The 21745-nt window shown below is 41.6% G+C and overlaps 1 protein-coding gene across 3 annotated transcripts in view; it reads right to left on the reverse strand.

The window, feature by feature from the left end:
• Positions 1 to 21745, reverse strand: part of RAB11FIP2 (RAB11 family interacting protein 2) — a 146190-nt gene that overhangs the window by 86514 nt on the left and 37931 nt on the right. For 2 of the 3 annotated variants that reach the window (XM_033941011.1, XM_033941013.1), the window contains exon 3: positions 13925 to 14369. In XM_033941011.1, the coding sequence (XP_033796902.1) occupies positions 13925 to 14369 (445 nt within the window). The remainder of the gene's footprint in view (positions 1 to 13924; positions 14370 to 21745) is intronic. The other variant, XM_033941012.1, reaches the window with a different exon arrangement.

Raw genomic sequence — 21745 nt, forward strand, 5'->3', positions numbered from 1 at the left:
GATCCCATGTGCCGATCCTATTTGGCCTTAAAATCAGGCACGCTGCTGGCCTCAATCACCTGTAGTGGAAGACTATTCCAGCGATCAACCACTCTTTCAGTGAAAAAGAATTTCCTGGTTTCCCACCCCTGATTTTCAACGGATGCCCTCTTGTTGTCGTGGGACCCTTGAAAAAGAAGATATCTTCCTCCGCCTCGATGCGGCCCGTAAGATACTTGAACGTCTCGATCATGTCCCCCCTCTCTCTGCGCTCCTCGAGCGAGTATAGCTGTAATTTGTCAAGCCGTTTTTCGTATGGTAGATCCTTGAGTCCCGAGACCATCCGTGTGGCCATTCTTTGCACCGACTCCAGTCTCAGCACATCCTTGCGATAATGCGGCCTCCAGAATTGCACACAGTATTCCAGGTGGGGCCTCACCATGGATCTATACAATGGCATAATGACTTCCGCCTTACGACTGACGAAACCCCTTCGTATGCAGCCCATGATTTGTCTTGCCTTGGACGAAGCCTGCTCCACTTGATTGGCAGACTTCATGTCCTCACTGACGATTACCCCCAAGTCTCGTTCTGCTACCGTTTTTGCTAGGATCTCGCCATTAAGGGTATAAGACTTGCATGGATTCTGGCTGCCCAGGTGCATAACTTTGCATTTTTTGGCATTGAAGTTGAGTTGCCATGTCCTAGACCATCGCTCCAGTAGGAGTAGGTCGTGCATCATGTTGTCGGGCACTGAATCTTCATCTGTTGTGCATTTGCCCACTACATTACTCAGTTTGGCGTCATCGGCAGCAGGCTGTGTGGAGGCCTGCAATAAGTCCGTGAGGAGGTAGGCGATGACCCGAATATAAGCCAAGACCCCCATTTTTGGGCCATTTTTTGGGGTATATACAGTATTTTTGCAGGTCACTTAAGAGTGTCTCCTTTCACCTTCATCCTATGCCGCCTCATTCCAGAGCTTCCTTTTTTATAGACAGAGACTCATCTCATGTGCATTTATGCCATGGACTTATTAAATATTTATTATATCTCCTCTCTCCTGCCTTCCTTCCAATTGGTTCAGGTGCCACTTGCCTTCCAAAATATACATTTTGATGTACACTGTATGCAATTATTTTGCTGTAATTTTGAGCACTTTTTCTTATTACCATGGAAAATATACTGCAGAATATAGCAAATTGTTATGTTATTAATAAAATTGCTGTGGGACAGTCAACATACACAGTGCTGACTGGACCTTGATTTAATGGTATGCTGACATGCTAGTTTTATACTGGTTGAAAGCATAACGTGTCCCATATTGAGCCAGTAATGCCACTTCCTGTAGCCTTCAGTCCTTGTTTGGTATTACCTAGTCATGCCTGGACTAAGTCCATCCCTATTCCTACTGAAACCTCACAAAACAAGGGAACGTGCTTCACTTCTGAAAAGAACAGGATCATTAACCGCAGATGAAAATATTTTTTTTAAATTGTAGGTTTTCCACCCACATTGCGCTAAAGAAGTGGATGAATTTCCAGGGTTGATAATTTGCTTGGAGACAACCCGTGGATGGGAAAGTTCTCCTTGAATGTACATTACCTTTCATACAATTCTTAAATGCAATCATCAGCTACTCTCCGTGTTAGATATCAACAGGTAGCTGCAATAATGACAGAATGATTGTACCATTACCCAGATCCTCTGGTGTTTCTGTAAGACAATCCCAATTCACCTAGGAGCTCTGAATGGAAATTTTGCAGGAGAAACTCGGCAAAAAGCAGGCAGGTACGTCCTGGGAGCAAAGATTCACTCTCCTGGGTCTTGAAAGCAGTGAGAGAATATGCAATGCAACCAAAATGGTCTACAACAGAGGTCAAGGAAAGACAGAGAAGATATATAATAATGCCAATGTTTAAAAACAGTAAAATATGTTAAAGAACAAACCTTTTAGAAAGGAGGGGAAGCTGCAGATCTAGAAGACATGACACGACACAAAACTGCAAGCGAGTAGACTCTGGGGTAACGTCACCAAACCTTAACACAGAAAGGGTGGTGGGTGGCTAGAATGCTTTCCTGGAGGAGGTGATGATGAGGCAAAAATAGCAACACAATTCAAAAAGATGTGGGGATAGAAATAGTTTGTCTTGAGCTTTCACACAAGTTTTCTTCCTTACAATGTTTTGCTTTAGATTGTGTTTTGACAGTGAAGGAGTTTGATAGTTAACGCTACTGAGGAAGGAAAAATAAACAGTGCTCTTGGTCTGGACTAAAAAGTCACTAACTGGGTTAGAAACTGGCAAGTGGAAGACGATGGGATGTTACCAGTGGAGTGCCACAGGGATCGGTCTTTGGCTCGGCTCTTTAACATTTTTGCCAGTAGTATCACAAAAGAGCTGTCAGGTAAACCTTTTACGGATGATACAAAACCTGGTAATAGGGTAGACACCCCTAATAGTCTAAATAGCATTGGGGGGGGGAGCGGGGGGAATCAAGCTAAGCTACACAAATGGTCCAGAAACCAGCAATTAAGATTTAATGCTAAAAAATGCAGGGTTATGAACCTGAAACTAAAAAGCTAACTGGTTATCTATTAATTAAATATATATATATCGAAAACCATTAACGAAATCAAAATGAGTTGTAGAACATTTTTTACTTAAACAAACAGGGACAAGCCTCAGATTATGGAGTGAATTTTCCCATTCTGGGATTTCTTCCAAGAGAAAGAAAACTACTTTTCTCTTACTCCTGGTAACATCACCGGCTTGAACCATAGTTAAAACGTTAATTAGTTACTTATTTAATATTAATTTTATTAATTTATTCCTTCAATTCATAAATTTCACTATCTAATTTACTCCTGTCACTTCTTAAAATAATAATAATAATAACAGCTTATATACCGCAGGACCGTGAAGTTATATGATTAGAAGATGCTACAGATTGAGTAGAATTAACAAAGTTAGGAGTTAGTGATTAACAGTTCCAAAGATTAGTTGTTGTGGACTAAGATTGTATAGGTCAGTTACCTTAAGTACTTCAGGAACAGATATGTTTTTAGGTGTTTCCTGAATTCCCCATAAGTAGTAGGCATGAGAAGTTGTTCCAGATCTTTACCCCATAATGCTGCCTGATGTGAGAAAAGGTGTTGATGATGTCTTTTAAATTTACAACCTATGCCCTCTCACTCTGACCACCTGAAAACAAAAGATATTTTTTGTGGGCTGCCACCCTGTCCTTGTGAGACAGTATAGGTAAGAAAACCCTGGAGCAGCACTTCAAAGTGTAAATCTATACCACTCTGCAATACCCCACAGGGTCTCTTACAACTCAGGGTTACCCAGTGCAGGAATACAGTTGCTGGAAGAGGAATTGTCTGAAGGATCTGCACAGCATGGATGTAACAGAGAAGAGGCAAAATGTTAGAATTTTGTATTTCAAAGGGAGGGGAAGACAGGGTGTGGTGCCAGGGGTGGCATATGATGCGGTGAAGGATGGGACACTAGCAGATCTGATGTGAGTAAACACTGGGAACCTCTCATTACTGCCTGGTGAGGAGTTTGTTCCGAAATCTCACTTCTACTACTCTCCATATTTCCCATAAATTATATCAAAAGGTTACAAAACCCACTAGATCACAGCACTTGTGGGAGAAGGGTAGGACTGGATTCGAGGCTCTCTCTGGGATCTGGAGAATGTGCTCTCTTTCAACTGAAAACAAGGAATTTGTGTGCAATCTAAATCCTTCATAGCTCTCACATTCAGAGTGAAGTTTGCAAAGCTTAGCACCATTCAGATTATTTGAAGGGGAAAGAGATTTATTCTTGCCAAAATTGAAGAGAGAGCTGCCAAGAGCCACTTATTCCCTTTTTATTTTGTATAGTGTTTCTCAGAAACCTCCCAAAGACTCGAGGGAAGTCTCATTCGGCATCTGGCACAGGCTCTTTGGAACTAGTAGCGACATGTCCTGCTGAAACGCTGAAGCGCCATCTCCCACCATGCGTCCAGACTGCGGGAGCTCATTAATTACCTAAACTCTATCTGGATAGGTCTTGTTAATTACCCATCGCCTGTCTCCAAAGACCTTGTTAATAGCCAGTCCAGTTTCTCTAAAGAGGTTCTAACGACACATTAAAATTAAAGATGCTTTTCCTTTTCACACCTGTCAGTCCTCGTAAATTGAAAAATTTTCACTTTATCCTATTAGCTCACTGTAAGTTTTTAAAATACTTTAGATAGCTTGTTCCATATGGAGTGTCTATAACACATGCATACACGTATGAGCCGTCAAACACACTAAGACTATAAAATATTCTACTTTGTACAGTGGGAAGAAAAAGGAATGATCAGAGATCAAGCAGAATCTCAAAACACAGGCACCTAAATGGGTTTTACCAGTCAACACCCACGGTTATTATCCCTAGCTTGATACAAAGTTAAAGGGATGCCTAGGGGTTTTCCTACCTAGCCACAGGGTGTCAGGATATCCACAATGAACATGCATGAGATAGGTTTGTATACAATGGAGTGAAGATAGATAAATAAGCCATTGTGGATATCCTGAAAACCTGACTGGCTAGGTGTGTCCAGAGGCCTAAGTTAAGAATCCCTTGTCTAGCCAATAAAGCAGTCGAGGATGCTGTACCCATGAGCTGAAGCAATATGACTGCAAGGGCAATCAGCTCCTTGGTAAAGGAGGCAGTAAAGCACAGATGAGAAGAGGCTTAATAAAGCATATCTCCAACAAAAGGCATTGAAGCATCCATCTAGCACTTAGCATGGGACTGCAAGATCCAGGCAGGACAAACTTCTACGGTTTATACTCTGAAAATGGCGAGGACGGTTCAAGATGAACTATGTACAATTTGGGTAGACCGGACGATATCCCTCTTCTGTAAGTTTCATTCTATATATAATTCATTTATACAGTATGGAAATATTCCAGAAAAGGTAAAAAAATAACATATCTAGTTATATTCCAAAACGATCTTTGCGCTCTGAGAACTTAGCCTTGCTGTAGACAACCGTGAGCCCAAGGTTGGTTGATACTAGCAAAAAGATTCTCTGCTGTGCAGGAGTTAAGATTTGGAATTCTTTGGTAGGACAGATCCGGAATTGTTGTGAGAGGGGTATGTTTAGAAAATTACTTAAAACCCAGTTGTTTGTTGATGCTTTCTTTTAGTCAGAACTGTTTGAGATCCACAGTTATATTAATGTTTATCTCTTTTAAGGTTTGTTTTTATGAGTTTTAAGATCTTTTTATGTCTATTTTATGATGTTTTAAGATTATATATGTATACCTTGTTAACCGTTTAATTATAAACGGTATAGAAATTTTTAAAATAATAATAATGTGGTTTACTCCCTTTCTGCATTTATTTGTTTGTATCATTTGTAATGTATATATTGGTTTCTTACTGTTATAATTCTCATGTTATTTTTTATTGTACTAATGCATTATTTTGTTTTATGTATGTATATGTATTGTGATAAATTGTGAGCCCACCAGGACAGAAAGGGGAAAATGCTTAAAGTACCTATATGTTAAGTGCTTTGAGTATGGTTATAACTACAAACAGGTGGTATACAAGTCCCAATCCATTTCCCTAGTATTTTATTTTATTCACCTTTTCTTAATATTTTACATAAAGAACATAAAAATAGCTGTACTGGATTAAACCAATGTTCCCTCTAGCCCAGTAGCCTATTTTCAACCGTGGCCAATCCAGGCCCCAAGTACCTGGCACAAACCCAAATAGTGATATTCCATGTTACCGATATTCATTCATTCTGAATGGTTTGTATTCAGATTCATTTTATATGTTTTTATTTTGACTAGACTTTTGAAGCAGGCTCTACAGCAGAAACACAGCTCATGTTGAATCAATTCGTTATTGTTGTAATAAATTTTTTGAAGGAATATTGCTGCTATTTCTGTGAATCCTAATGTTTGCTCAAATGATTTACTTGCAGTGAATTGATTCTTCTGTTTTGTTTCAAACTCTGGACCATGCAGGTCCTTTATATGGCAAAAATTAACAAAGCAGAAGGCAAGATGTATCTCAAAAGCTAAACACCTCCTCCAGGACCATATAGGTTCAAATAGGCGGCTACAGCTAGCCTCAATCAGCATATCAAAACGAGAGATGGCAAAAAACCCTACACCACAGTGATAAGATTGGGAAAAAAACCATCTCAAAAACAAATCAAAAAGTTTTTGCAGAGAAGGGGTATAGAAATTGCAAATAAGATTTTCTCTTTAACAAAAGAAAAAAAAAAGATGGCAGTAACTACAGTATATATAACAATACTGCTACACTGATATATCAAAACCCTCCCAAAAGCAATACCACTTTCTCTAAGCCAGCAGCATCAATCTCAATCATTGCAGAGTCGACAAAGGTCCCCTTGTTTCTCCAGAGCTGCTTCAGGAGTCTGAAAGTATAACTGTTGCGTCCAAATAGTTCCAAATATGGCAATATGGAAAAAAAAATAATACCAACCAGGCATATCTACCAGAGAGAGAGAGATTATAAGACCAATCAGAAAAGCATGCAGGCAGTGACACCTGACAATTTTCTGAAATTAATAGATGGCGTTCCATTCAATGAGAGTTTAAAACTGAAAGGCTCTATGGTACACAAATTAAAAATTCAGCACTATTCGCACTGACAAAGCTTTTTAACATCTCCTGTGTACAAAGACAGGGTCCTCAAATTGATAAGTGAGGCAGTTGGCCACTAAAGGTGTTTCCAAATTTATCATGACACACACAATTATGAAAGGTTCAAAGAAGAGGGTCCAAGATGTCGCATTCTCTGGGGGTTTGCGGGGAGGGCCATCATCGGTACTGTGGGGGCTTTTTTTCTTCTTTAATGGGGCAGATATTATGTGCGTATAACACGCACAGCATCTGTGCCCATATAAAACCCCCCAAAGAAACCCGAAACAAAAATGTTTCTTGCTCCGAACAGCTGATCAATTGGACGGCAGAGTCGGGAATTACAACGAACCACCACATGAATCATTTGCATGCAAACCTTTTTAGTGCATGAATAGCTCTTTTTGCATCGGCCCAAAATTGGATCGGAGCAGACCCACACGGTCTTACTGATACTCTTTAATGCATCTAGGCCTCAGTGCTCTCTGCCTCCATCTGCTGGTTGGGGAGTAAAACCTACTCTTCTGGACTGGTCTAGCAGGAGGATAAGGAAACATGTTCCAATCTCACAGGTAAAAAGCAGGAGCACCTTGCATACTTTCTTACTTGATTAAAGCTCTTATTTGTTTTAGCCATCAACAGAATTACTAAAGACCAAAATCAGGGCGTACTGCTGCTGCTTAAACTCTTTTAAATCCTCCTTTTGAACACATTGCAAGGGGAAATTTATAGCAGGGTCTCTATTATGCACTCATGAAAAGTGGCATTTCGATTAAATAAGCCATAAACCAAAAGTCCAGAAAGATTTTTTTTTTTAAATTATAAGGAAACATAGGCAGCTACATGCCCTTATCAGATAGACTTCCAGAACCAGTTCTGACAGCACACAAATGCCCACAGACCAGGTGCTCAGAAAAATCTATAAATACATGCATGCACACATGTATTTATAAAATCATGCATTCAATGCAATTCTACCTCTACTCCATACAAACTATGCCCTCCAGAAATGCTGGAGTCTATTCTTTCCATGTACCTATGTTTTGTGCAGTTTTAAAAATTGGCTTTATGCACAGAAGACGCTTTATCTATTTAGTTCCTTCAGCTAAACTTTCACTAGTGCTAGAGCCTATTGTGATGGCATTAGGCATTCTTGAAGCTGATTTGCCATTGGTTAATACTTTGCCAAATCTAGGCTGTATATTAAAAGCATCTGTTGCATGATGCTAATTTCTGACCTTGCTATAGACTGGATTATACATGGAATGCAAATGTCTTACAGTTTAATGGGGGGGGGAGGTGCTGTGTGGCTGAACAAGTGATAACTGGCTGCATTCCCACTGGCCCTGCAAAGCGCTTTGCTGACTGATCACTGGTAACTACCAGGGTAGAGGGTGAGCCAAGGTGGAGGAGACCAGAGTCGGGGTAAGAGTTGCTTTTGTACTTATACCCTGTAGCAAAGATCTTTGAGCATGAGCAGTGAACGGAGAAAACCAGCTATCATTACCTAAGTATGTAGCTGGCAGATAATCATAGCAGCAGCAAAGAATGGGCCATTTATCATCTCTGCTCACTTTCTGACAGCTGTACAGACTCCTCCATTATTTTCAGAGCTGATTTATTTTGCAAATAATTCTTTTGATAGGATGAATATAAGCGGAGTTTGCCAGTGCCAGCAGCCTAGGATGTGAGCTCACTTTTTCTTGCATGGTGAAGGTGTTTCTATATTAAATTAATGCATTCTATTGTAACAGTTTTATTAGGCCCAGAGAGTGTCATCTCATCTCCAGCCCTTTGCCTGCCTTACTGGACTATGATGTACTCTATGGAGAGAGGATTAGACAGACACAGTAGAAAACTTGTGCACTGTTAATCAGAAGAACTGGCTCCGACATCTTTAATAGAAAGCTGGCTCCAAAATTACAAGACAGGTAAACAGAAGAACACCTTGCCTTGGGATACAAACAGACAAGCAAGAAAGGCAAGGGAGGTGTCTTTTCAACCAATGATCGGGTCTTTATTCAAAACAAATACCGTATTTTCACGCATATAACGCGTGCGTTATACGCGTTTTTACCTACCGCGCATACCCCTCGCGCGTTATACACGTGAGCGCGGTATACAAAATTTTTTTTACATAGTTCCCACCCCGCCTGACGCCCGATTCACCCCCCCCAGCAGGACCGCTCGCACCCCCACCCCGAACGACCGCTCGCACGCGCTCCCACCCGCACCCGCATCCACGATCGGAGCAAGAGGGAGCCCAAGCCCTCTTGCCCGGCCGACTCCCCAACTCCCCGACAATATCGGGCCAGGAGGGAGCCCAAACCCTCCTGGCCACGGCGACCCCCTACCCCCACCCCGCACTACATTACGGGCAGGAGGGATCCCAGGCCCTCCTGCCCTCGACGCAAACCCCCCTCCCTCCAATGACCGCCCCCCCCCAAGAACCTCCGACCGCCCCCCCAGCCGACCCGCGACCCCCCTGGCCGACCCCCACAACACCCCCACCCCCCTTCCCCGTACCTTTGGTAGTTGGCCGGACAGACGGGAGCCAAACCCGCCTGTCCGGCAGGCAGCCAACGACGGAATGAGGCCGGATTGGCCCATCCGTCCCAAAGCTCCGCCTACTGGTGGGGCCTAAGGCGCATGGGCCAATCAGAATAGGCCCTGGAGCCTTAGGTCCCACCTGGGGGCGCGGCCTGAGGCAGAGGCACGGAGAGGCGGGGCAGTGCACGGAAAGTCAGGGAGGGTGAACGGAGAGTCGGGACAGCGCACGGAGAGTCGGGGCAGTGCACGGAAAGTCAGGGAGGGTGAACGGAGAGTCGGGACAGCGCACGGAGAGGCGGGGCAGTGCACGGAAAGTCAGGGAGGGTGAACGGATAGTCGGGACAGCGCACGGAGAGTCGGGGAGGGCGAAAGGAGAGTCGGGGTGGCCAGAGGAGAGTCGGGGCAGGTGAAAGGACAGTCAGGCTGCATGCGCGGTATACCCGTGAGCGCGGTATACAAAAGTTTTTGTACATAAAATCGTGGTTTCTGCGCGCTATACCCGTGTGCGCGTTTTACACGGGTGCGCGTTATCTGCGTGAAAATACGGTAGTCCCAACAAAGATTCCAGCTTCAGCATGTGGTATACGCCTTCCTCAGGGGACACTTAGCTGGTGGACACCGAGTACAAAACTCACTTGTGACAAAATATGGCACATTGGGTCAGACCAATGGTCCGTCTAGTTCAGTTTCTTGTTTTCAAACTGGGTCACAGTACCTGGCAGAAATCCAAACAGAAGCCACATTCCATGCTACCAATCCTAGGGCAGACTCAGTCAAACTATCAGTGGGGAAAACCAATCAAGAAATGCATCTGAATGAGGGTGAACCAAACTAGTTGGATATCAAGAATAAAGGTCGCTCCTCTACAAAGTGCTGAATTTTCATATATATATATAATTCATATTTGAAAAAAGTGAATATGCTCAGAGACATGGAGGCAAAAACAAAGGACAAACCCTGAGAATATTGCCTCACCACCCAGTCATCGCATATGGAATTCAGCTCTGTATATTTATAAACTGCCAGATAAGGTATATTTATTGTAAGCTTCTATGCCTCCACTAATGACTGGGTAGTCAATTCAAATCAGTTTATAAGAAACATAAACATAAACTAATGAACTTTGCGTAGTCTCCACCATCCCTCTGGAATAGAAGCTGGATGGTGTAAAAGTTTTTCAAGTGAGCAAGAAGGAGAAAGAATGATACAGGTAAGCAAATGGTCGCCAGAAGCTATAGTACATAAGTACATAAGAATAGCCTTACTGGGTCAGACTAATGGTCCATCAAGCCCAGTAGCCCGTTCACATGGTGGCCAATCCAGGTCACTAGTACCTGACCAAAACCCAAGGAGTATCAACATTCCATGCTACCGATCCAGGGCAAGCAGTGGCTTCCCCCATGTCTTTCTAACAGACTATGGACTTTTCCTCCAGGAACTTGCCCAAACCTTTCTTAAAACCAGCTACACTATCCGCTCTTACCACATCCTCTGGCAACACGTATCAGAGCTTAACTATTCTCTGAATGAAAAAATATTTCCTCCTATTGATTTTAAAAGTATTTCCTTGCAATTTCATCGAGTGTCCCCTAGACTTTGTAATTTTTGACGGAGTGAAAAATCAATCCACTTGTACCCGTTCTTCTCCACTCAGGATTTTGAAGATTTCAATCATATCTCCCCTCAGCCCTAACCGTTTTAGTCTTTCCTCATACGAGAAGAGTTCCATCCCCTTTACTATCTTGGTTGCTCTTCTTTGAGCCTTTTCTAGCGCCACTATATCTTTCTTGAGATAAGGAGACCAGAATTGAATGCAGCATTCCAGATGAGGTCGCACCATGGAGCGATACAGGGGCATTATGACATTCTTAGTCTTGTTAACCATCCCTTTTTAAATAATTCCTAGCATCCTGTTTGCTTTTTTGGCCACCGCCACACATTGGGTGGAAGGTTTCATCGTACTGTCTACGATAATACCCAGATCCTTTTCTTGGACGCTAATCCAGTAAACGTGATTCAGGTTATTCTTCACTTTGCATTTGTTCACATTAAATTTCATCTGCCTTTTGGACACCCAGTCTTCCAATTTCCTAAGGTCCACCTGCAATTTTTCACAATCCGCATGAGTTTTAACAACTTTGAACAGTTTAGTGTCATCTGCAAATTTAATCACCTCACTCATTGTTCCAATTTCCAGATCATTTATAAATAAGTTAAATAGAACCAGTCCCAGTACAGACTCCCTGCGGCACTCCATTGAGAAAAATGACCATTTAACCCTACCTCTGTTTTCTATCCGATAACCAATTCCTAATCCACAACTGAACTTTGCCACCTATCCCATGACACTTTAATTTTCTCAGGAGCCTTTCGTGAGGAACTTTATCAAAAGCTTTCTGAAAATCTAGATACACTATATCAACCGGCTTACCTTTACCACATATTTATTCACACCTTCAAAGAAGTCAGGCTGAACCCATGCTAACTGTCTCATTAAATCATGTTTGTCTACATGTTCCACAATTTTATTTTTTATAATTGTTTCTACCATTTTGCCCGGTACTGAAGTGAGGCTTACCGGTCTGTAAATTTCCCAGATCTTCCCTGGAGCCCTTTTTAAAAATCGGCATAACATTGGCCACCCTCCAATCTTCAGGTACTACAGACGATTTTAGCAACAGGTTAAAGATCACTAACGGAACCAAAAAAAACACTGTGGAGTGACGATGTTCCTTAGATGGACTTTATTAAGAATGTCAAAGTTTCAAAAGGACAATGAAATCATCCACATAAAATAAAATCATCCACATTAAAACAAGGTAATCCACATAAAAAAACCCAAAGGACCTAGTCCACTAAGTGCACAAGACCCAACACGATCCACGTTTTGACAAAAAGTCTTCTTCAGGGGTCTCTGAGAGTCCTATGGTGGTAGATACGTGGAAAAACCGATATGTGGAGAGCCATAAGTGAGACGCTGCTTGAAGCCAAAGCAGGTCAGCAATTTGAGTTCTTTTAGTAACCAGCGCAGCAGGAGGCTCAAGGACAACATTTTCACTAGACCATTACAGGCTCAACTTACAAGACTGTGCAGACATTTTACCTGGGAATTTTCCACCAATTCCCCCGTTTTTAATGTGTCCAAACTACACATAGTCATTTTACACCTGCATTTTCTAAGGGTAGATAACAATTTGGAAATGCCATCTACGCATGTACATGTCCTCCCTCAACCTGAACACATGTCCTGAAATGTTTCTTCTCATGTGACTGAAATAATGTAAATCACCACAACCCATGGACTCTTCACTGTATTTGAGAAAAGGCAACTCGCAGGCAGTTAAGTACCATGGGCAAAAAGCTACGAAAACAGATCCTTTCATTTCTTGTTTAGAAGCAACACATGCAAAAAAGTATCACTGGGATTAATTAGCAAATCAGCTCTTGGCTAAAGAGGTTGTCTTTCAAAGAGGAATTCAGCCTAGCTGACCCCTGATTTGAAAATCAAACATGTTGCTCTATTCCTCCAGCAGCTGTACAGTAAAAAAATATTCCCTCTACCACGTCACTCATGATGTCATCAGTAACACAGCACACAGAAGGCCCCAGCGAGAAGGCCGTGAAGCAGCCTATGAGTGCTGCTGGCCCGAAGCTCCTCTGCTGGAAGGTATTTATAGTCGCGGTCGGCGGGGATTGGTTGGGAGGGAAGGATGGAGGGTCAGCGGGGGTTCGTCAGTTCGGCTGCACGGCAGGGGAGGGTCGGGTTGAGTGTTTATTTTCGGGGGTAGGGCTTATATTAAGACCTACCCCGAAAATCATGCTAGGGCTTATTTTCGGGGTTGGTCTTATTTTCAGGGAAATACGATACTATTAATTATTTCTATAGCACTACCAGACGTACGCAGCGCTGTACAGAGTCAAAGAGTAAAAAAATAGTCCCTGCTCAAAAGAGCTTACAATCTAAACAGGCAAGACAGACAAACAAGATGTCATGGATACAGTTAAGGGGAACGGTTAATCAGCTGGCTGGGTTGAAAGAGAGAGGAGTTGGGTTAAAAATTGATGTCTATATCAAAAAGGTGAGTTTTCAGTCTGCTTTTAAATAAGGGAAGGGAAGGGGCCTGACAGACAAACTCGAGTAATTTATTCCAGGCATAGGGGGCAGCTAGATGAAAGGAACGAAGTCTGGAATTGGCAGTGGAGGAGAAGGGTACAGCTAAGAGTTCTCTGGGAGGTGGATAAGGAGAGAGAAGAGATATTGAAGGGCAGCAGAATGAACAAACTTGTAGGTCAGCAATAGGAGCTTGAACTGTAAGAGAAAACAGAGCCAGTGAAGTGACTTAAGAAGAGGGGTGACATGAGCGTAGCGAGGTTGGTAGAAGATGAGTCATGCAGCAGAATTTTTCAGATTGCAAGGGGGAGAGGAGACACTGCAGGATACCAGTTAGATTGCAGTAATCTAAGCGTCTCTCTCTATAACTTGAGAATAGGTATTTCTTCCAAATTCTGAGATGAATTATGCAGCAGACTCACAGTTCCCCTCTCAAAAGCATTCCAGTTATGCTGGAGAAACTGATGAGAGGGCAACTGTTAGCAAGCCACACCACAACAGCAGAAGCAAGGGTGGGGTACAGAGTTCCATTTCAGCATCATCCAGGGGATGTGGTGAGGAGGACTTTCAAGCTTCCTGGCTTGGTGTAACATTAATAAAGCAAGGTGACATTCACTCACCCTGTCATAGCGCTTGCAACCCTGAAGTTTGCTGTGAATGGATTTGTGGAGTCATAATCCACACCCTCTGGCATTGCCTCCCCTGTGGTACTGGGTGACTGGAGATCTCGCCATCCTTCTGATCCCCCATTGCTGACCTTTTCAGACTTCTTTGCATCCTTCTTTCCGGTCACCCTCTCAAAAAGGCTAATCTTCTCCTTCTTCTTGGCTTCCACCGGTTTGGAGACCATGTCTTGGCTGCAGTCCCAGGATCTTCTATCATCCTCAAATGGGTTCCTCTGTCTGGGCACTGTGGCAAATTTCTGCGATGTAGGGATGTTAGGATGAGTAAAGGGATCGTTCTGGAGACCAAAGGGTGACATGCATTCGTCAGATGAATTCTCTGGCATGCCCACTTTGGCGGTATCTGCGCTCAGTGTTCTTCTGTGAGGGGATTTTCCACTTCCTGCAAATTAAGGAATACATTAATTTGCTGATAAACAGGTGGGCACAGGAAAACAAATCACAGAACTGCTCTAAAAACACTTTGAAGTTTTTATATTTTATTTATATCATTTTTGGCAACTGTCATGCTTTAAAATTTTATAAAATTGTCAGCAGTGGATGATGGAATCATTCAACTATCTAAAGAGCAGGTAACCAAGCTTCCCATATTAATATATATTTATTTATTCATTCATTCAATTTTCTATACCATTCTCCCAGGGGAGTTCAGAATGGTTTAAATGAATTTATTCAGGTATTCCTACCACCATCCACTGAGCAAGTACAGCATGGGCGGCGGCAGAGTGTTCTTCCCTGAGTGCGTGCGGCAGCAGGGCATCCTTCTCTGAGCGCATGCGGCAGCAAGGCATCCTTCCCTCACACACAGAGTGCAGGCAGCTGCAGAGTAAACTTCTTTCTCAAAGGAGTAAACTCTGTCACACAAAAATTGGCACTTGGCGCTATTCTTATAAACCACATCCTGTTTATCGAATCATGCATAGCGCCTGTCCATGCGGCTAACCTTTAATGCAGAGGCATTTATGCCACTGAAAACTAGGCCTAAACGTATGGGCCTAACTTGTGCTTGGATCAGGCATATTCTACAATAGTGAGCCCAACGTTTAGGAACAGCCAATGCTCCTCCACTAGCCACATTCCCTTTTGAGAGCCGAGCACTAGAATTTACATGCACTTTATAGAATATGCTTAGAAAATTATGCACATATATTCTAATTAATGTCAACAGTTGCATGTTAATCTGCAATCACCAGCACTGATTAACCAATTAAGTTGCACTGCACATCACCAATATGCAAAGATTTGCGTGCGCAATATATCAAATCGGGGTGAAAGAGTATGCCTACAGGCTGCAAGAATAATCCAGGAAACTGAAGCCTCCACTTAAGTCCTTTTAAAAAAACTAACTTTGTTCAGATAGGGGATTACGTTAAGGAATTGTTGTGTGGATGGGAATGTCTGGAAGGAGTGGAAATGCAGTGCACAAAACGGAAAGGAGTTATTTTAAGGGTGACAGACCTTTTTGTGAGGCAAGTAAGTAAAAGTAGAGGAAAAGAAGGCCGCTTTGGCTCTCAAACATAGTAGGTGAGAAGGTAAGGAATAAGAGATTAGCTTTCATAAACTATGAAAGATCACAGAAAGAGGAAGACAGGCAAAAAATATCTGGAAAAGTTAAGAGAGGCTGGTTGAGTAGTCAGGAAAGCAAAGATGCAAATGGAAGAAAAAACAGCTGTCATGGCAAAATGGGGAGACGAGACATTTTTTAGATATCTGTGATAGAAAGAAGTGCAAAAGTGGCATTGTGAAACTCAAAGGTGAAGGGGAGAAATATGTAGAAGCTGATAAAGAAAAGGCCTAATTGCTTAAAAAATATTTCTGTTCTGTGTTCACGGCTGAAGCACCAGGAATGGAACCACATAAGAGAAAAGTGAATAGGGATAGAGGAGTGGTAGACCCTGATCAATTTTCAGAGGGCTGTGTTCGTAAGGAGCTAGCTAAATTAAAAGTGGGCAAAGAGATGGGGCCAAATGGTGTACATCTGAGGGTGCTGAAGAACTTAGGGAAGTTCTGGTGGCTCCGCTGACTAACCTTTTCAATGCTTCTCTAGAGTCAGGAGTGATACTGGAGGACTGAAGAAAGGTAGATGTGGTCCCTCTACACCAGTGGTCTCAAACTCAAACCCTTTGCAGGGCCACAATTTGGATTTATAGGTACTTGGAGGGCTGCAGAAAAAATAGTTAATGTCTTATTAAAGAAATAATAATTTTGCATGAGGTAAAACTCTTCATAGTTTATAAATCTTTCTTTTTGGCCAAGTCTTAATAATAATATTGTCATTTATAGGTAGAGACCTATGATCAAAAAACTGTTTTATTTTACTTTTGTGATTATGATAAACATACCGAGGGCCTCAAAATAGTACCTGGCGGGCCGCATGTGGCCCCCGGGCCGCAAGTTTGAGACCACTGCTCTACACAAAAGTGGAAGTAAGAAAGAGATAGGGAATTATAGGCCAGTAAGTCTTACTTCTGTGGTAACCAAATTAACGGAAACACTTTTAAAACAGAGAATGGTGAAGTTTCTGGAATCCGGTGCATTACATGACCGGAGGCAACTTGGACTCATTAGAGGTAGGTCTTGTCTATTTAGATTTTAGAAAAGCCTTTGATAAGAGTAAGAGTTCCACACAGGCATCTAATAAATAAAATGAGTGCCCTTGGGATGAGCCCCAAACATAGAAACATAGAAATAGACAGCAGATAAGGGCCACGGCCCATCTAGTCTGCCCACCCCAATGACCTTCTCCTACCTTTCTCTGTGAATAGATCCCACGTGTCTATCCCATTTGGCCTTAAAATCAGGCACGCTGCTGGCCTCAATAATCTGAAGTGGAAGACTATTCCAGCGATCAACCACCCTTTCAGTGAAAAAGAATTTCCTGGTGTCCCCGTGCAGTTTCCCGCCCCTGATTTTCCACGGATGCCCCCTTCTTGCTGCGGGACCCTTGAAAAAGAAGATATCTTCTTCCACCTCGATGCAGCCCGTAAGATACTTGAATGTCTCGATCATGTCACCCCTCTCTCTGTGTTCCTCGAGTGAGTACAGCTGCAACTTATCCAGCCGTTCCTCGTACGGGAGATCCTTGAGTCCCGAGACCATCCGGGTGGCCATTCTATGGACCGACTCCAGTCTCAGCACATCCTTACGGTAATGCGGCCTCCAGAACTGCACACAGTATTCCAGGTGGGGCCTCACCATGGATCTATACAATGGCATAATGACTTCAGGCTTATGGCTGACGAAACTCCTAAGTATGCAACCTATGATTTGCCTTGCCAAAGTGACAGGTTGGGTCAGGAACTGGTTGAGTGGAAGGTGACAGAGTAGTGCTCAATGGAGATCGCTCTGAGGAAAGGGATGTTACCAGTGGTGTGTCTTAAAGTTCTGTTCTTGGACCTGTTCTTAACATTTTTATAAGCGATACTGCTGAAGGGCTGTCAGGTAAGATTTTCCTCTTTGCAGATGATACCAAAATCTGTGATAGACACCCAGGATGATGTGAACAACATGAAAAAGATATAGCGAAGCTTGAAGAATGGTCTCAAATTTGGAAGCTAAAATTTAATGCTAAGAAATGCAAGGTTATGTTATTTGCAAAAACACTAGGATACTATACAGTTTAGGGGGTGAAGAACTTGTGCACGACAGTAGAGAGGGACTTGGGTATGATTGTATGTGATGATCTTAAGGTGGCCAAACAGGTTGAAAAGGTGATGGCGAAAGCTAGAAGGAATGCTAAGTTGCATAGGGAGAGGTATTTGCCAAAAGGAAAAAAAAAAAAAAAGGAGGTATTTATGCCCCTGTATAACTCTGTGGCGAGACCTCATTTAGAATATTGTGTGCAATTTTGGAGACCGCACCTTCAAAAAGATATAAAAAGGATTGAATCAGTCCAGAGGAAGGCTACTAGAATGGTGCATGGTCTTCGTCATAAGGCGTATGAGGATAGACTTCAAAATCTCAATATGTATACTTTGGAGGAAATGTGAGAAAGGGGAAATATGATAGAAATGTTAAAATACCTACGTGGTGTTAGGCGCACAACTCAAGTCTCTTTCAGTTGAAAGGAAGCTCTGAAATAAGAGGGCATAGGATGAAGTTAAGAGGTGATAGGCTCAGGAGTAATCTGCTTGATAGGTCTCCTCAATGTCTCAAAACGTCCGAAACCTCAATATGTAACCTCTATTTGTAACCTGAAACCTGCTTTCTTCTATGTTATGTAATTCTCCTGCATACGTCCAGCTTTCTTCTAATGTAATCCGCTTAGAACTGCAAGGTATAGGCGGAATAGAAATCACTAGTGTAATGTAAGTAATCTAAGGAAATACTTTTTTCACAGAAAGGATGGTAGTTGCATGGAACAGGTCTCCCGGAAGAGGTGGTGGAGATAAAGACTGTGTCTGAATTCAAGAAAGTGTGCAATAGGAAAAGAGATAGTGGATGCTCTGGATGGGCAGACTAGATGGGCCATTTGAATTTTATCTGCCTTCAAGAGCAGATAGCATAGCTGGTTTTAAGAAAGGGTTGGACAAGTTCCTGGACAAAAAGTCCATAGTCTGTTATTTTTCACTGTTTAAGTTTTTTTATTGAATTTTTTTTCCATTTAACAACAAGTGTCATAAATTTTCATACAATTATCTTAACAATACACTTGATATTTTTATAATATATTTTATATATAACATTTCTTGTCTTATTTTTCTTATGGTTTTATATATCATATAATTGTAATTATTTTTCTTATAAAGTTATACAATATATATATTGTAATGATTTTATCAATTATTATTTAAATATGAACCTTTTCCCCCTCCCTTTATTACGTTATTTTCATGTAAGAATATCATCTATTATAATATTTTATTTATAATATATGATAAAGAGAATAATTCCCTCCCCTTAACCCCTCCCCCCCTCCTTCTTTATACTATTTTCTTATTATGGGAAAATGAAATTCAAATATTGCAATATTCTGTTAATGGTCCCCAAATTTTCTTGAACTTATTCATATATCCTTTTTGTGTTGCAAATGCATGTTCCATCTTATATATATGGCAAACTGAGTTCCACCAGAAATTATAGTTCAATCTGTCCCAATTTTTCCAATTACGTGTAATTTGCTGTATTGCTATTCCAGTCATTATAAATAAAAGTTTGTTGTTATTTGATGAGATTTGACTATGGGCTCTCATTGTAGTACCAAATAGAATTGTATCATATGTCAAGGCAAGTGGATTTTCTAACATCCTATTTATTTGGGGCCAAATTGATTTCCAAAATGTTAATATGAATGGACAATAGAATAAAAGATGATCTAATGTCCCTGCTTCTAGATGACAATGCCAGCATCTATTAGACTTAGAGCTATCAATTCTATGTAAACGTGTAGGGGTCCATAGAGCTCTATGTAAAATAGTCTGTTATTGAGAAAGACATGGGGGGGAAGCCACTGCTTGCCCTCGATCAGTAGCATGGAATGTTGCTACTCCTTGGGTTTTGGCCAGGTACTAGTGACTTGGATTGGCCACCATGAGAACAGGCTACTGGGCTTGATGGACCATTGGTCTGACCCAGTAAGACTATTCTTATGTTATGTTCTTTTAGGCTAGTGGCCAAACAGTTAATTTTTCATTTCATCAATCCAAAGCACTTTGTATTGATAGTTCTGTAGAATTTCCATTTGTTAACAATATACTTTTCCTTCCATATTCACAGGGGTTAGGGTCAAAGGCAGCCCACCAATACCAAAAAATTGCGAATAACTTTTCAGTTTCATATTCGCATGGTTTGTGGTATAGCCCTCGTGAATACCGTGAAATTGCAACATTGCATAACATATAAAATTCTACGCCTATATTTCAAAATTTGACAGGCAAACCTCCCATCTTTTCTTGACAAATTATTAATTCCGTATATTCCCTTCAGAAACTTGCGGTCCATTGAACAAAATTTACTTACAGTACCCTCTTTAAAAACTATTAACACAAGACAAAATGAGATATTCACAGTATATTTTCCACTATGCCTTCTTCCTTGAGTAGTGTGTTGTCTCTGGAAAAATTCAACAGCTCCCTGAAAGCCTTTTTATCCCCAGTCGCACCATTTTGAATTTCCAGGCACCACTTGCACACCTAGTGCCTACCTGTTTGCTTTTCCATCCTTGAAGGGCTTTATCATTCCAAGCAGGCAAATGGAATAAATGGTTAACCACCTTCATTTCAAATGCACCCTCCTACCAAACCTTCATGAAGTCAATTAAAACCTATCTTTGATAAATTTCTCCGACTCCTTTTCTGCCTTGTTGTATCTCTGAAATGCTTCCGGATGAACTTTGTCTACTCTTGGCTTGCTAATGTAATGTAAACCGCTCTGAACTGCTTGTGGTATTGCGGTATACAAAAATAAAGTTCTTCTTCTTCTTATATAAAGATGCCTTTAAAGTCTAAGATCACTGCTTGACTTTTTCTAAAGGATAAGAGGCCATGGTTCTTTTCCCCTTTAATCCTAATTGTACTTCCCCATATATGTAACTTTCCTATTGTATCAAGTAAGTCCTTGTCTGACTGAGTTTTAAGTTGTAATATGACTAAGCTTTATCATGTACATTACTTAGAAGTTTTATAGGCGATATCAAATTTTAAATAAACCTGAAGTATTCGTTAAATAAGTGCTGAACTTTACTCTCTGCATCCTTTTTTCTCCATTTGCCTGACCACTCTGACAAAAGTGCTGAACTTTTTTCTTGGCACTCCAGGATGACATCATTTGAGGTGTGAATAATTAAAGTCACGAGTGTCAAACCTGTGAATATGGAGGGAGAAATATATTCCTGACAGCTGAAATTGCTAACATGAAATGTTCCGAGGCTTTTTAGAAATTAAAAATGAAGGCAGATAAAGACCATATGGCCTATCTAGTCTGTCTAACCATGCCAACTACTATCCCTTCCTCACCCTTAGAAACTGTTTTTATAGTCTTCCCCTTCTTTGTAAGGGTGAAATATCTTCATTTTCAAATGCTCAGCCAGTGTGTAGAGGAACTCATAGTTTTTGAAAGCAGAAAAGTAATCGAGGTCCGAGAGGACAGAAGGGTCGGACTATACATTCAACTACAGGACTTTATCTACGACCTAAAGAGTGAGTTAACATTTTGTGCATTATTGACAACTTAAAAAAAGAAGCAATGAATCAACTGGAAGGGTGTTCAAATTTCTACATCAATCTGTTAAAATCAGCAAACAATTATAAGGGATTTAAGCTGGCAGGAGAGGCTCCTGCTCATTTATACTCCAATCAACAAGTTGGGATATTTAGAACTGCCTTGGCATTGTCCGGTTAGTGCTAGAGCAGTCCATGGGTAAAGTCAGGGTGCATCCGGAAGAATTGTAGATAGATAGGATCAGACAAAGTAGTCCTATCATTACCTGTTAGGTATGGAGTTACCAGAAGAGTTTGAAAGTAGGCATACACATGAATGTGGTCTGGGCAGAGCAATCGCAATTCCTAGTCAGGGAAGGTCCAGGGTATACCGAGTGTCTCCTGTTTTCTCTGTATCGCTGTATCCTCCAATTCTTATTGTCTTCTCTCTTTCATAAATGGGGTTAACATAATTATTGTGTGGTTCTGGTAACAAGTCTGCTTGAAAGCACTTGCTTTAGGTCAGTGCTTCTTCTGAAGACAGATATGTTATACCCGAATATATTTTCTCAAGCTGAAGGAAGCACTGTCTGAAGGCCAGCTTTCAACCCCAGGCCCCTGA

Source organism: Geotrypetes seraphini, chromosome 4, assembly GCF_902459505.1.
Source record: "Geotrypetes seraphini chromosome 4, aGeoSer1.1, whole genome shotgun sequence".
Taxonomy (NCBI): Eukaryota; Metazoa; Chordata; class Amphibia; order Gymnophiona; family Dermophiidae; genus Geotrypetes; species Geotrypetes seraphini.